The 16,454-nt window shown below is 40.2% G+C and overlaps 1 protein-coding gene across 50 annotated transcripts in view; it reads right to left on the bottom strand.

Annotated features, from left to right (window-relative positions):
* Window positions 1-16,454, bottom strand: part of ANK2 (ankyrin 2) — a 671,298-nt gene that overhangs the window by 19,466 nt on the left and 635,378 nt on the right. For 25 of the 50 annotated variants that reach the window (XM_045055969.1, XM_045055970.1, XM_045055979.1 and 22 more), the window contains 3 exons: window positions 14,921-14,953; window positions 12,707-12,728; window positions 1,791-1,865 (listed from right to left, as the gene is read on the bottom strand). In XM_045055969.1, coding sequence (XP_044911904.1) covers window positions 1,791-1,865; window positions 12,707-12,728; window positions 14,921-14,953 — 130 coding nt within the window. Of the gene's footprint in view, window positions 1-1,790; window positions 1,866-3,421; window positions 9,671-12,706; window positions 12,729-14,920; window positions 14,954-16,454 lie in introns of all 50 variants that reach the window. The other 25 variants (XM_045055950.1, XM_045055954.1, XM_045055948.1 and 22 more) reach the window with 3 other exon arrangements.

The raw sequence follows: 16,454 nt of genomic DNA on the forward strand, positions 1-16,454 counted from the left end.
TAAGTAATTCTGAATGTTACCTATTTGTCAATCATGGATATTTTGATGTCCTTCCTTTCCCTAAATCGCTCAATTAAATAAATATGATTATTATTAACAATTGCTTTAAAATGTTTAAAAGTGAGGACATGACTATTCTTTCTGTTTTGTTATCAATTACCTTTGTTAAAGGTTTTACGGAATTCTATGCATCATACTGATTTCATAATTCACTTTCCTTTAAAAAATTATTTAACATACATTATAGCTTTTATGTTTAAATATCCTAATCTCTCAGAAAATTAGTTAAATATCTTACTCATATGCATTTCAACAGGCATCCAAAGCAAATTTTAGTACTGTTCACAATGGAGATATCTAATATAAGGTATCTAAAATAGGGAGCCCTGGGTTACATCTCCAACCAAATTTTATGACAATTACATCTCACAATGATTTTGAAACACAGTCATCTCCCCAAAGTTTAGGTATCCATAGCTAACAAAGGAGGATGGTGACATGTAGCATATTATCAAATCTCCTAATTTAAAGTTCTATTTTTCAATGAATTATTGGGACTTCATCATTTCTGCACAGCAAAGGAAACAATCAACAAAACTAAGAGGCAAGCTACAGAATGGGAGAAGATATTTGCAAATGAAATATCTGATAAAGCATTAGTATCCAAAATCTATAAAGAACTTATCAAACTCAACACCCAAAAAACAAATAATCCAGTTAAGAAATGGGCAGAGGACATGACTAGACATTTTTCCAAAGAAGACACACAGACGGCTAACAGACCCATGAAAAGATGCTCAACGTCACTTATTATCAAAGAAATACAAATTTAAACTTCCCATCTGTCAGAATGGCTAAAATTAATAACACAGGAAATAACAGATGTTGAGGAGAATGTGGAGAAAGGAGAACCCTCTTACACTGTTGGCGAGAATGCAAACTGGTGCAGCCACTTTGGAAAACGATATGGAAGTTCCTCAAAAAGTTACAAATAGAAGTACCCTATGACCCAGCAATTGCACTATTAGGTATTTATCCAAAGGATACAAAAATGCTGATTCAAAGGAGCACATGCACCCTGATGTTTACAACAGCATTAGCAACAATAGGCAAATTATGGAACAAGTCAACATGTCCATCGACTGATGAATGGATAAAGTTGTGGTGTGTGTATACCATTTGCAATGGCGTGGATGGAGCTAGAGTGTACTATACTAAGCAAAACAAGTCTGTCAGAGAAAGGTGAATACCATACGATTGCACTCATATGTAGAATTTAAGGAACAAAACAGATGAGCGTAGGAGAAGGGGAAGAAAAAAAGAGAGGGAAGCAAACCATAAGAGACTCTTAACTCTAGAGAACTGAAGGTTGCTGGAGGGGAGGTGGCTGAGGGGATGGGCTAAATGGACGATGAGCATTAAGGAGGGCACTTGTGATGAACACTGGGTGTTGTATGTAAACGATTAATCACTAAGTTCTACTCTTGAAACCAATATTACACTATATGTTAACTAGAATTTAAATAAAAACTTGAAATAAACAAAAAAGAAAGTATTATTTTTCTAAATTCCAGAGATAATAAAAGGCCTGCCCTGGTTCACACAGTGAGTTAATGCAGAGCCTGGATTTTCTAGTTCATAGTTTATTGTTCTTTTCACTATTCCACATGGTCTTCCTCAAGGAAAGAAACAAAACACACAACTTGTTCATTGTTAACAACACATGGCTGATGCCACTGTTATTTAAGTGAAGCAAATTTTGGTGAAAAAGTGTGTCACACTCATTTTACCTGTCCAGCTGAAGCCAAGGTGATCAGCAATATAAGCCAGCCTTTCCTCGATCCGTTCCTGCTCATCCTGTTGATCTATAGAAGGTCAAAAAACAGAATGGCCAAAGGTTGTCTATGACAGGAGAGCAACCATAGTACTGATCATCCAAAAAAGGAAGTCACTTGTCCAAATATTTGATAACAACAAAAATTAGCTATCATATTTTAAATCATTTTAAGTTATGTGTTTGCCTGATTTCTGGAATGGAATGGGGAATAAATGTAATTATAAATCATGAAAACCAACTGCTTCCATATCTCTTTAATCAAGACTAGCCACTGGACATATTATAGAAGTCAATGATTTCTAGTAATTAATTTTAGGACTTTCTTTTTAAATTATCTAAGAAGATACTGCCCACCGGAAGACAATCATCTTGTTCATCAAACAACAGAAAAATCATAAATGGGATGCAGAAGTGGAGTAACTAGTTAGGACCTCCACTATTGCCTGTAGTAGCATAGATCACTTCCAGGTCATGTCTGAAAGAAATCACATCCAAGATTCATAAGAGACACAGATCATGGGTTAATTAGGCCATCCTGTGTTTTTTCAGTGTGGCCAGAAACAACATCTTCCTTGGTCCTGGTGACCTTGGAAGAAGGGAAGATAAAAGCACATGTATGCGTGTCTGTTGTTTCAATAGGTACCTGTGTCTTTTGTGTGAAATTTTTGTCTGCTTACTACTAAGCAAGCTATATATATAGTACTTCCACAAATTGTAATTTTCCCATTCATTTTTTAACCTCAATTAATTAACGGGCAGCGTTTTAGGCATCATGACATTTTCTCATAACACAAACATAAGAATAATAGTCTTTATTGTAGAGATACTGGAAGACCAGAGGCTACTTCTCAAAGCCATCTATGGTTTCCTTTTTTATAATTCAAAGGGCCATCATCCTCTCTCACAGTCACTTAAATCATGCAAAGTTTGAGTTTTTGTTGTCTGCTTTACCTGATAAGAGTAGATTCTTCATTCACCTACTACTAAAACAAAAAGTACATTTTTACCTTATATTTGTTTGCTTAAAGTGTTTACCAATGGTATCTGAAATCCAACCTTTTGAATCAAAAACAGATCCACAACAACTGGAATTTCGGGGTAATGTGAAATCTTCTTGGGCAAATGGCTTCCTAATGATTATAGAATTATTAAGTACAGATTATTTTAAAGTATTTAAGGGTAAGAAGAAAAAGCAACGAATCCTTACCATATGAAACAAACCCCAATATATTCATGTGCAAAAGCCAAAGTGCTTAATTTGAGGCTAAGCCTGGGACTTCAGAGCAACAAAACTCAAAGCTTGCATGGCCTTACGTGCAGCGGCTCGAGAAAGGCAAGGTCACCATTGCCTGTTTATCATGTTTATGTTTTCCATAAGCATTCTCATTACTCAATCTTGAGATTGTTTTCATAGACAAAAGTACACAGAGAAAGCACAAAACACAAAGGGCTTACACAAACGCAGTAACCACTACAGAAAGCTTAAAGAAAATGAGACACAAATCACCAAATAAAAGATATACAAAAAACTATATAAAATTTATGACATGCGTAGCACAGGGAATCCCAGTGGCTGGCAAATACCTTCAGCATGGTCATGGCCATTTTCATCAGGGATGCGTTCAATCAGAGTCTCAATGGACTCATCCCAAATGGGCCTTGTGTCAAAGATGTCCTCAGGAATTGAATGCTCGTTCTCAACAGGTGGCAGATTTTCAATTACTGAAACTTCCAGGGCACTACTACTTTCATCATCTGAAACTAATTCTTGTTCCCTTTCTGACTGGGTAAGTCTATCTACTAACTTTGAAGCCTCGTCACTAATCTCCTCAAAGAATTCTATGGAGTTCCTGTAAAGGTCAAAGAAATGCTCCTTACTTTCTTTTGTGGGGCTCACGGCCCCCTTGCAGGAAGATGTGTTGCTTTTGCTCTTAACTGGCAATCGGGATGTAAATATCTTTGGTCTTGCGGCCCCCTCTTCTGATTCTAACTCAAGCTCCTCTGCCCTCTCTCTGCTTTCTGTTTCTGCCTCAGTGTAACTTTTAGTTTTTACTGGACATTTGGTCTTTGAGTCCAAAGGACTGGCATCAGATTCAGATTTGCTTCTACTATCTGGTGCTCTGCTTGTCATGTCCTGACCCTGAGGAGCCACTGTTTTCTGGAGAGATGAATCTAGATGCGAAAGCTGCTGCTCTACTCTTTGGACAGGTGCTTTCACGGGGATTTTAGACTTTGGTTTCGTTTCATCCTCTTTACTTTCCTCATCCAGGCTGGGTAAAAAATCTTCAGAAAGGGAATTCTCATACTCCAGAGATGGAGGCTCTGTGGCTGACGTGGGTATAGTCCTTACAGGAATTTTGGATTTGCTTTCAGTAGAAGGCACATTCTCCATGGGTGCAGTAGGGATTTCAATTACTGATTTCTGTTCCTCTGGGGAAGAATCAGGAGAATCATCATCCCGATCTGAATATACAGACCTAGTAACTGTGGAAAAATCTAACTGAACTTGTATGACTGGTTCAGGGGAGTCAGGGCAAGATGTATGTTTCACACTGGACTTAGGAGGCATATCCCCCATATGCATGGTGGGGAGGTCCTCAGCTCCTACAGAAGGAGCCTCTTCTGTTGATATTTCAGTGGAGGCTGAATTCCCCATGTGGGAGTTAAGTTGAGCATCTGAAGCAGGTATTTCCTCTACTTCCTCACTCAGGTCATCTGGAAGTAAGTCTGCTTCATCACTCACTGTTTCTTTTGATTCCGAGAGAGCTAGTGACTCAGCTGATGTCTCGCGTTGTGGGGGCTCAGCCGCAGGACTCCCTTCTTTCATGTCTTCAGAGAGAGTCTCTTCCCTGGATTCTTGCCCAATTTGGAAAAAGTGAAAACTTTCATCTGCATAGGACCTTTTGGTCATATCAATGGCACCACTTCGGGTCATCTCAAACAATTTTCCTTCCTGAAAGAGAAATGGATTTTGCTCACTGGTTGGAGTCCCCTCTTCAGTTGGGGTCCTTGCAGGAGTGGTGTCAGGGGTGGTGCCCTGTGACTGTCTGTCTACCATCAAACCAAATATCTTCTGCTCTTCCTCTTTCACTCGAGCTTCAAAGGCTTCATCATCCTCACGGATTTCACTCCAGGAATCAGAATCCACATCGGTTTTTGTGATGATGACTTTGCTAATTTGTTCACCAACGACTGCTGCTGTATTTGGTATAGAAGGCTCTAAAGACGAGGGGCCTTTCTCTGATTGAGGTTCCCACAAGGTGCTTTCTTGTTTGGATTCTTTTTCCATATTTTGGTTCTCAAAATTAGATTCTTCACTTGAAATAGTTCCACTGGAGGAGCTTGTTTCCACTACATCTTCGACAGAGGATTTGATGGGAACAGAACACACTTCAGAGGAGTGAAAACTTGTGTGTCCTGCATCTGTTTGGGTTTTGCTTTCTTCACTGGAGAAAAAAGATTGGGAAGGAACATTTTCATAAGGGCTTATTATTTGAGGATCGTAGATTTCATCAGTCTCAGCTGGGTCAGACACAGGAACATCCATGGACAATTTATCTGTTTGAGTAGTAATCGACGAGTCTTGAGTGGAATAGTCCTTTGGTGAGTTCTCAAATTCTTGGTCAGTTTTGGTGTCTTCCCCTTTTGAAGAAGATGGAGAGGCGATGTCTTCATCTAATTCTTTTCCTTCAGATGCTGGACAATGAGGAAAAGAGGACAAAGATGAAGAGCTTTCACTGGGGCAATCTACTTGTAGAGATTCCACTCTAGAAACATTAAGCTCTTCTTCTTCTGTGTTTTTGTCATCAGTGTCTTGGAGAGGTAATGATTCTTTATGGATAACTAGCTGCTCATTCATTTCTCCCCCAGTGGGGCTGCGGAGACCTGAAGATACAGGAGTTACTGAGCCGCTAGGACTCCCAGCCTCACACCCATGGCCATCACAGACTTCTGGTTGATCAGCACATCTGTTCAGATCATCATAAGATGTATCTGGGCCACTGGAAGAAATGGTATGACTGTCCTCAGGTATGTGGGGTTCATGATCTTTTTCTTCCTCTGATTTACCTGATTCTTCCTGAGTATCTTCATTCATCTTGAAAGTGTATTGTTTGGAAACAATAGGCTGAAACTGTACTTCTTCAGGACTAGAATTGGAGTCTATGCTGGATGGAAGTGGGGAAGGAGGCTGCACTCGAATAACTGGCTCTGGTATGAGGCCTGAGTCAGCACCTTGTTTCAGCTGTGCCAACTCAGGTTCACTTTCTGAGGAGGAAGAAGCCTTTCTGCTCTCTGATGTTACTACCACAGGGACATTGCTTTCATCCTCTACACTCTCCATATGTTTTGGTTCATCCACACCTGCTAAACAGTCAGCATCTGGGTCAGAGGATGAAGAAGATTCTTCTTGCTTGGGTTCTTTTCTGTAGTCCCTTTTCTGCTTTGCTTCTTGTTCAAGTTCATCAAATGTTTTGATTTTGGTTACCATTTTAAACATTTCCTCTTCAGGTGTGAATCTCTTTTTCTCCCCATTTTCCAAGTCATCCTCCTCTGCACATTCATGAATTACAGCTGGTTTGGGTGTGCTTGTATCTGTGGCTTTGGGTGTAACCTCATAGCTAATTTCTTCAGAGCTGGGGGTGTCAGGAGAAAGAGGGCTCTTCCCTGAGCTCTCTACCAGTGATGTCTGCTCAAGACTGTCGTCTTCAGCACTGCCGTCTGGGTCTCGGAGCAGCCGGGACCGCATCGAGGCCACTTCCGTGAAGATTTCTGTTTTGGCTACAGCTGCAGGAAGAGGAAAGTGACTTGGGAGAACTCCAGCCTTCATCTTTGGTTCCACAGGACTGCTTTCAAGAGAGTCACGGCAAGGGGATTCTTTCAGAGGACTTGGCTCCAGAGAATCTGGAGTTTTGTGTGAGGAGTTATCCTCTAGCACAGGGCTGGCTTCCAGGGAGTCTCTGTGGCTCACTGCAAATGATTCATCAGCACCAGGGCTGAGGACCTCACTATCTCGGCTAGGGAGTGCAAGTTCTAACCCTTGGGGACTTCTAGCTACTCCCTGGGGCTTTGATTCAGTCCCTGTGCCTGTCTTTACAGAAGCATCAGGCAGTGGAGAGGACTTGGTCTCATCTGAGGGCTCGGTGGTTGTGGATTTCTGAGCTTCAGTATCAGTTTGTGTCTTGTGGGCTGAACCACCATATTTAAGTTGACCCTCATCAGAGGATGCTTCCTCAGGCAATTCTTTGGGTGTTTCTTTTGCTAACACACTACAGCTGCCAAGGGAATCATCTTCTTGTTTGGGGCATGTGTCTTTGGAAGGCTCTAGGGTGGTCTCCTTCAGCAAACACTCAGCTGAGGGCTCTGTGCCTTCAGTGACTAGAGCACCTTGCTCTTCAGAACCATCAGTAATGTCTTTTATTGAGGGATGTTCTTTTTCAGAACGAATTTCTGTTGGTGCTTCTAACTTGGTAGGTTCGCTTATTTCCCCAATTTGCTCCTCATTTTTCTTTGGTGAGAAAGAAAGGCTTTCTGGGCTTGTCTCAGGGGTCTCTGCTAGGCCCTCATGCTTGTAGCTTTCTTCTGAACTAATCTGAGGGGTCCCTTCCATCAGGCTGCCACATGGAGAACCTGCCACCCCTTCAGGCTTTAGGCTCTCAGAACTGCCATCCAAAGCACCGCTTTGTAAAGACAGAGCTGGAAGAAATTCATCTTTCATGTAATCTAGTGGGAATGTTGTGTTGAAAGGACTAGTGAGCACTTGGTCTAGGTGAAGCTGTACTTCTTCAGTCTCCTCACTCATTCGGAACTGTTGGTATTTGTCATTGTCTTCCAATTCTTGCTTAATGACATCAGAAAAGTCAGTGGAGGTCTTCCTGTCTGGGCTGATCTGGAGATCCAGGTCTCCCTGTTCATCTGCCAGCTTTTCTTTGGGGACTTCGCTCTCTTTATGGCTTTCTTCTTCTGGTGCTGACTGAACAGGTTCAGGTGTTTTGTGGCCAAGAACTTTCTCCTTCTCTACAGCTACCTCTTCTCTCTTAAGCCCTATGGAGGAAGCACGGACCGCTCTTTTGGATTCGGTAACTCCCGTTACCACAAATCTCTGACCTCGTTTGATTGTGTGACTCTCTGTTTTCTGTGTTTCTCTCTGGGTTGGCATCTGCCCCTTTTCTTTTTCTACCCGAACTTTGCCTTTTTCTTGTGGCTGCTTTTGTTTTGCGGATTTGTGCTCAAAGAGTCCAGTCTTATGTTTAGATGGGTCCTGACCTGACTGGAAAGCCTTCATCAACTCCCTAACAGACATGGTCTCCTCGATTCTTTCTGTTTTTGAGGTGGGGGATACAGGTGGTTGCTTTTCTGTTTTCCCAGAAGGCGACACAGGCAAGTGTTTCTCAGTTTTCCCAGAGGTTGATACAGGTGGATGCTTTTCCATTCTTCCAGCTGGTGATACAGGCAAGCGTTTTTCTGTTCTCCCAGGTGATACTGGGGCATGTTTCTCTGTTCTCCCAGAAGGCGATACAGGTGGGCGTTTGTCCATTTTACCTGAAGGTGAAACAGGTGGGTGTCTCTCTGTTTTTGTAGATGACACAGGGGAGTGTCTTTCAGTTTTTGTCGAGGGTGACACAGGTGAGTGTTTCTCAGTTTTACTTGATGACACAGGTGAGTGCCTTTCAGTTTTTGCAGAGGGAGACACAGGGGAGTGTTTCTCAGTTTTACTTGATGGTGATATTGGAGGATGCCTTTCAGTTTTTGTAGAGGCGGAAAGAGAAGAGTGTCTTTCTGTTTTAGAAGAGGGTGATGCTGGTCCATGCCTCTCTGACTTCGGAGAGGGTGATACAGCTGGATGTGTCCTGTGGGTTATCTTTTTTGGCACATCCTCTTTGCCTTTGACGCGGACAGGCAACTTGCTTCGACCTTTTTGTTCATCTTCCACTCGTTTCTGAAGGGCCTTTACTTTGTCCTTTATGGAACCAATGGGAGTCTCTTCTATCAAAGGTGAAGTGGCCTTTACGGTGGGAAGAGGCTCAGGGGCTAAACCGGTGTCTTCATCTAATGACTCTTCGGAACTACATTTTTTAAGTTCACTTTTTTCTGTACTACCTTGTATGTTTTCCTCTTTTTGTTTCTGTTTTTCTTTTAATTTCCTTCTCACTGGCTTCTTTATGCCCAGGCTTGGTTTGTGTTGTTTCTGTGCACTCTGTGTCTCACCTGGGGGTGCATCTTTCCCTTCATTTTCAGAGCTCCTGCCCACAGCCAGGGCCTCACATTTCTCCCCTGCTATCTCTTGAGCTGTCTGCTGTTTCTTTTCATGAGGAGACACATACGACTTTAGATCCTCAGTAAGGTAGTTCACTAGCCCAGTTGAGTCTTTCTCTACTTTTACGTCACCCTCTTTATCTATCCTAACTTCTACACATGGGTATTCGGTGATTTCTAAGGGTGCTTTTAGTCTAGCCTCCTCTATTTCCTCATCACTGACAATTACCCATTCCTCTTCCACTAATTCTTTCTCCGACTGAGACCTCGGCACACTGCCTTCATCTCTCGTGCAGGTTCCACTTCTCAGGATTTCATTCACTTTCTCTAAGTCCTCTTTAACTCTTTCAACAATTTCAAAAGGCTCTCCTGGCTCTTCCTCAGCAGCCTTCACCAGCTCCTTCACTTTGATAGAACCTGCCCTATCAGATACATCTGTGGTCAAGATGGCGGTCATTTTGATCAAATCTTGTTTCATCTCAGAAACTTCAGAGAGCAAGTCCGGACTGGCTAGGACAGGAACTTCATTAACCAGATGACTTTTCAGGACAGATGTTTCTGTAGATTCTGTCTCATCATCTTTGATGTGAATGAAAAACATTGAAAGTAAAATGGAAATCAAAAAATATATTGGCAAATGTAATCAGGACTGAAACAACACAGTGTCTTTTCCTGTTGTGGCGGGAGGGACAACAAAATGGGCTGGGAATGGTGGATCCACAAGGTCTCAGGATACAAAAGCAAAGCAAGGCTAACGGAAAAAAAAACTGAAAAGGAAAAATGAGCAGGAAATAACTTGCTTAATTTTCTCACTTGTAGCACATTCACACATACAACAAAGCTGTAACAAATAGCCAAGACAGACAGACATACACACACACACACACACACACACACACACACACACACACCATCACAGATCACAACAAAGAACGAACGCAGTGAAATTACACAGAGGTATCTCAAGATTGTTCAGATGTTACAGATCAATGTTGAAAAAAATATAAACATGGGAAAAAAAGGAAAAAAGCATTAGAAATTGCAGAAAGTTGATTTCCTCTAGGAGAAAGCCAGTAGTAGCAAACTCAGAATGCCTTCTAATGATGTATATGTGTTTTTTAATCATATAAAAAATCTGGAATTCAGTATGTTTTGTTCTGCCAATATACAATGACTATATTGAAGATGTCTGAATCAGCTGCAAACCGGCATTTCATCTAAGGGAAATTCACACCTAACAATGAAACAAATGGTCTGGTGCTAAGAGGCATGGTCCTTTCCTTGGAGCAACCTCCTGGTTTAGACACATAACAGACAGACCAAGGAGGGAAAAAAGGAAAGGAAAGGAAAACAAGAAAACAACCAAACAACAACTGTGATTAAACATATATGTGAGTCCAAAGTTAAAATGTGATGCATGGCAATCCAAATCAGAGACAGTCACACAGGACACACGCACAGTTTATGTAAGCCAAGTTATTTCCATGCAAAGCAAAGGTGGAGGAAAACTGGTGGCCAAGGTGGCCTTGCTGAAATGCACGGGCAGGAGGATGGGTTGGAAATTAGAACAAGTATGTAAAACGTTACTGTGGTGAGGTGTATTTAATTCCACACAAGTCTGTACCTAAGGTGCTGAGTGTCTTACATTTGAGGTAGAGGTAGTGGGGACCTGCACCCATTCACAGCAAGAAAGGAAAACTCAAACTCGTTTAGGATTTGCTCTTGAAAAGAATTGGGAAAGTGTCTCTTCAATAGAACCCTTCTTTAGAGATTATTTTACACCTAGATGAAGATCATTTAATGATTGTCTTTAAACTAAAAGAAAACCAAACACGAGTCTATATTTAAGCTTTAAAATATATTTATAACACCTAGAATCTGGGTCATCATAGCAACACAGTAACTTTTTTTTCCTTTTTTAAATGACTGAGCGGTGGGGGGGAGGGGGGTGTATTAAATTTTAACTTCTACTAGCTAGCATTCAAGGAACAAAAGAAAAGGCCATTTAAATAAACCTAGTAGCCCTGAAGAAGAAAGCAAGATAATAAAACAAAATCTCTTTTTAAGAAAAGGAGTTAATTAATGCAATAATAATGTCACTTTTTTAACAAATAAAAGTGCCTTGAAAGAGTCAGTACTTGTTGAGGAGACATACTCTGTGAATATGCGTATATAAAGATATATTAAAATAATTTATATTGATGTAAATTTATTCAAGTATAAGCCAATGAAAACATTCAGAATTTCAAATAATCTAGTCCTGAATGTCAATTTAATATAAGAGCAAAGAGACTCAATCAAAAGTATTCCAATAACTTAGTTGTAATTTACATTGTACTAAGTCTTCAAAAAAACAAAACAACTGGGGCACCTGGGTGGCGCAGTCGGTTAAGCGTCCGGCTTCAGCCAGGTCACGATCTCACGGTCCGTGAGTTCAAGCCCCGCGTCAGGCTCTGGGCTGATGGCTCAGAGCCTGGAGCCTGTTTCCGATTCTGTGTCTCCCTCTCTCTCTGCCCCTCCCCCGTTCATGCTCTGTCTCTCTCTGTCCCAAAAATAAACGTTGAAAAAAAAAACAAAATAAAAAAAAACCCCAAAAACCCCAGATCATTGCACAGGGTCAGATGACCACATCTGGTGGTCATTAAACATGGTTCTATGTTTCCTCCTTTTGGAATTAGCGCCCTGAAATACAGTGAATAAAAATGAATTTTTAAATGAATAAACGTTAAAAATTGGTATTTTTTTTTTCCCTAAACCATTTGGGGCATAAAAACAAAAAAGAAACCTGAAAAATTCAACTTTTTCCACACAAGAAGCCAGAAACAGGCCAAAACACTAAACTGTTAATGGATTGCTACAAACCCGAAACGAGTTCTAAGACAGCTCTCCTAAGGTCTGTGAAAACCAGTTGTGTCTGTACTAAATTATGTTTGGGATTTGCACCATTATTTAAAGTTAGCCCTATAATGGCACACTGTTGTGATAAATAATTTCATCCAGGAGTTTTTGATCTTTGCATTCTTGCTTCTTTTTTTTTTTTCTTCCCCAGAAAGTTTTCACAAAAGTCCGTTAGACCTCAGCCCTAAAGAAGTCAGTTACACTTCACCACAGTAAGAGGTGCTAGGTGGTGGGGGTGGGGGGAGGGTTAGCTTTAGCTGAGAACTATTAAGACAGTATCACTTTTGCAGGTGTAGCCTACAAACATAATGAGCCCTCTGCCCAAGTCAGTGTTGCTTGATATAAAAAGTGATACTGTCATGTCAGTGCTTAAAAAAAAAAAATGAGATGACAATGTTATGCTAACAAATGGACAAAAACGGTAGGGTGGGTTTCTAAACAAGCATAACAGCAGTAGCAGGGTTAACAGGGGTATCAAAAGAAAGTGAATGCTTAGATGAATAATAATTGCATTTTACTGCTAATTAGCTCATTAAGATATTTTTGTAATTTAACTGGCCAAGCTGCTTTTCTAAGTATACATTAATGATTAATAAGGACAATATAAAAACATAATAATTATAGTGGTTAGTAATGGCAACTAGCTTGCATCTTAATTCATGCTTCTCTTTATTGTAGCCAGCTTTCAAACAAATTCAATTTTATTTAAAATCTTACTTTTTTCTGATGTCATATCGATCTGAAAGAAAAGATACACAAATTGAATGGTTACAAATTGCGTCTTGTTTCACAGCCCCTGATGTGCAAGTAAGCTCCTATTGATAATCACAGCCATGGGGAGACACCATAAACCAGAGGAAGGTCAGAGTAATTTGCTAGTTCTTCCTGAGAGTCTCCTGGATTCTTATCATAACTTTGAAAAAACAAATCTCCTTTCTAGGCGCTACAGGTGGAAAGTGCTTTTTAACATGTCGTTCCTAGGAAGATGTGATCCAGGGTGTGTTTGATGTTAGAAATACATATTTATTAGGTGAAAGGCCAGGAAAAGTGCAAAATAGGGGTTAGACAGTAAGTGTCAATTTAGTTGTGAAAAAGAAGGAAAGAACAAAGAGCATGCCAGGTAATGCATTCTACGGAAGTAGTTTCAGTATCATTAATTACAAGCCAAAATTCCAAACCCTGAAAAGGATCCAGGAAACTGGATCTACTGCCCTGAACAGCTCCTGAGAATACTCAATAGAGAAATCATAAACCTAACACAAGAAACTCACTTAAACACAGCAAAAATGGTTTGAGGGGCACCTGGGTGGCTCAGTCGGTTAAATGTCCGACTTCGGCTCAGGTCATGATCTCACAGTTTGTGGGGTCAAGCCCCACGTCAGGCTCGAGCCATCAGCCCGGAGTTGAGCTGAGCCTGGAGCCTGCTTCAGATGCTGTGTCTCCCTGTCTCTCTGCCCCTCCCCCACTTGGGCGCGCACATGTGCACGCTCGCGCGCTCTCTCTCTCTCTCCCAAATAAACGTTAAAAAAAAATGGTTTTAAAACTGCATTGCTCTTCTCAGAAGGTGTGTAGGTACCATTTTGAACAGCTCTGGTGATAGAAGCACCAAGTGCAGGAGGGAAACGGAATATGTGAGCCAAAAGAGTGACTCTCCAGTTGAGGGAAAGGATGACATCAGTCTTGTTGCAGTGTACTATGTATATGGTTACACATGGTGGGACCATGAGTCTATAATCACCCCTCTTGTCCTGCTCCACTGCCAGAGTAGGAGGAAAAGTGAATTCGGGGGATCCTCTGCACTGACAAGGCCTTACATTTTGGGCTGGTGAGTACAAGAGTATTTATTATATTTTTCTTTATGTTTTTGTATTCCAAATCCATCAGACTAACATTAAAAATATAAAACTAGTATTATTGAAAACATTTACATGCAATTATTAACAACTGCATTTGTCTATCTTAGAAACAGGAACCAGCATGTAAATAGGAAAGGAGAAGGTATTTCCCAATGATTTCTTTCATTTCTATGATAATGTTTGGGCACCTTCAAATCTTTATAAGGAAAACAAACACACATGTGCCTGAAGAGGTCTAATTCAAATGGTTCTTTATTCAAGGTAACCTCTCTAAGACTCGCTTTCTTCACCTATGATATAGCATCTATGATATGACAGCATAGCCCTCACAGGGCAATTGTGAGACATTAGTGCTTATGAGGTACGTGGAGCACTTAATAAAGAATCTATTTTATGAGAAATGCTCATTATTAGTAGAGACCTGCATTATAATATTATAGGCTAATGGTTGAGCTATACACTCAAAACTTATAGTTTCTGGTCTCAGTGGTTCTCAAACTTTGTGGTCCTAAGGCTCCTTTACACTCCTAAAAAGGGACTGAGAACCTTGAAGAACTTCTGTTTATGTTTGATATACACAAGTAAATATCTGTTTCATACATTAAAACTGAGAAAATGCTAGAACCCAAACATACACAAGCAATATGCCAGAGTCAGAGTGATGATATCATCATATGTAATGCAGTCCCCCGGAAGGCTCCTCCACAGCTTGTGGAGATATGGGAAATAAAAGGCAAATAATGTCTCAGTAGCATTAAAAACAAGTTTGACCCCCAGACATCTCCAGATCAACCTTTGAGAAATGAAATAATAGTCTGACCTTCAGTAGTTGGTAGGGAAACATATATTACTGCACAGAGACAGGGTAACAATTTACAGGGGAACGTTTACTAGTCTTTGAATTGAGTCTACAAAATGAGATGAGAAAACAGAGGCTCAGAGAGGTTAAGAAAAACCGTGACCCTTCAATTACTAACAACTGTATAACCCTTCTTAGAACACAGGTTAACTACATGTTCTTCTTAATGGTTAGAGCAAATACAGCCATCAACAAGCAACAGTGTCATATAATTACCTCTTCCTCCTGTTCTTGATCTGACTCTGATTCCTTGCCGCCCCAAGATGCCATGCAAGATAGAAAAAAGAGCAGAAAGAGTAGACAGTATTTAGAAGAAAAGAAAAGATTAAATATGTTGCCAACAAACATCAACAGGCAAGCATACAGACAGCATACTTTTTTTTTCTAAGAGCTTATAGAAGACAGGCACAAAAATTTAAAAAAGGATTGATTTAAATGCCAAAGTCTGTAGATTGAAGAGGCAAAAGAACCAACATTATATGCTAATTTATTAGTCAAAGGAACTAAAATTATAAATATATTCATTTCAGATACTAGGTTACTAGCAGCCTTAAGGCTTGACATTTAATGGATTTGATGCCCATGTCTACAGAAATGATGATGAGTATCCCAGTCATTACAGACACTGGCCGAAAATCTTAAAAGCCACAAAAAAACATACGGTGAATATATTTTGAATATACAGGTAATATTTAGAAGTTCTATTATAATAAGGAACTACTAAATTCTAAAGTATATCTGAAGTGTACAATGTCGGCATTATTTTCCTTTTTGCTTTGAGCTGCTAAATGGAAAGCTGTCCTGGACCATCACAGCATTAATAATATGTACTGACTTAGAAATACAGTGTAACAATACAGGAAATTCTTTCTTTCATCGCACATTGAAGCTCACTGAAATCGGAGACAAAGTTCATTCATCTTTATATGTCACGCAGGTGGACTGCACAGCAGTATATATGTTGTTAAGGTTCTTATATGGCATTCTGTTTCAGTGACTTACAAATCTATAAACTGAAAGTACATTTTGCATCAACTGGAGTGAGATTAGATTATGCTCATTTGGATGGATACACCTATTGCTCTGTTCTAATTACTGGAATAACATGTAAGTTTACATATACAGATAATGTTTCGTTTTTATCACAGAATCAGAATTTGCAATATTAAAACATGATGCTATGAGCTTTTCTCTATGTGACTCATCTCTATTTATAAGAACAACTGGTTAAGAAAAATAGACCATCATGGATTAAAAAGTGTAGAAAATGCTTTTTTTTGTGGAGTCAAGATTTAGGGTTTTAAATGTATTTCTACTTCTCCTCCAAGTCTCACCTGCCACTACTCACCCTCCACCCCAACCTCTAGTACACACTCTGACGACCTGCTGCAGCCCCCTATAGGCTGCCACATGCGAGCTTTCTATGGAAAAGATACTGGTTAAAATTGTTCTAAGTAATCAAATAAAGTTATCCCCGACATTTAATTCATTCGGTTGTCGTTTTCAACTTGATCAGAGTAAGCAAGGAATTCTGTAATGGTGAGAGGTTTAAATAGAAAGTAATATCTGGCGGGGTGCCTGGGTGGCTCAGTCAGTTAAATGTCCTACTCTTGATTTCAGTTCAGGTTGTGATCTCACAGTTGTGAGATCGAGTCCTGTGTCTGGCTCCACACTGAGCGTGGAGGCTGCTTAGAATTCATTCATTCATTCATTCATTCATTCATTCATTCATTCTCTCTCTCTCTCTCTC

Source organism: Felis catus, chromosome B1 (genome assembly GCF_018350175.1).
Source record: "Felis catus isolate Fca126 chromosome B1, F.catus_Fca126_mat1.0, whole genome shotgun sequence".
Classification (NCBI taxonomy): domain Eukaryota; kingdom Metazoa; phylum Chordata; class Mammalia; order Carnivora; family Felidae; genus Felis; species Felis catus.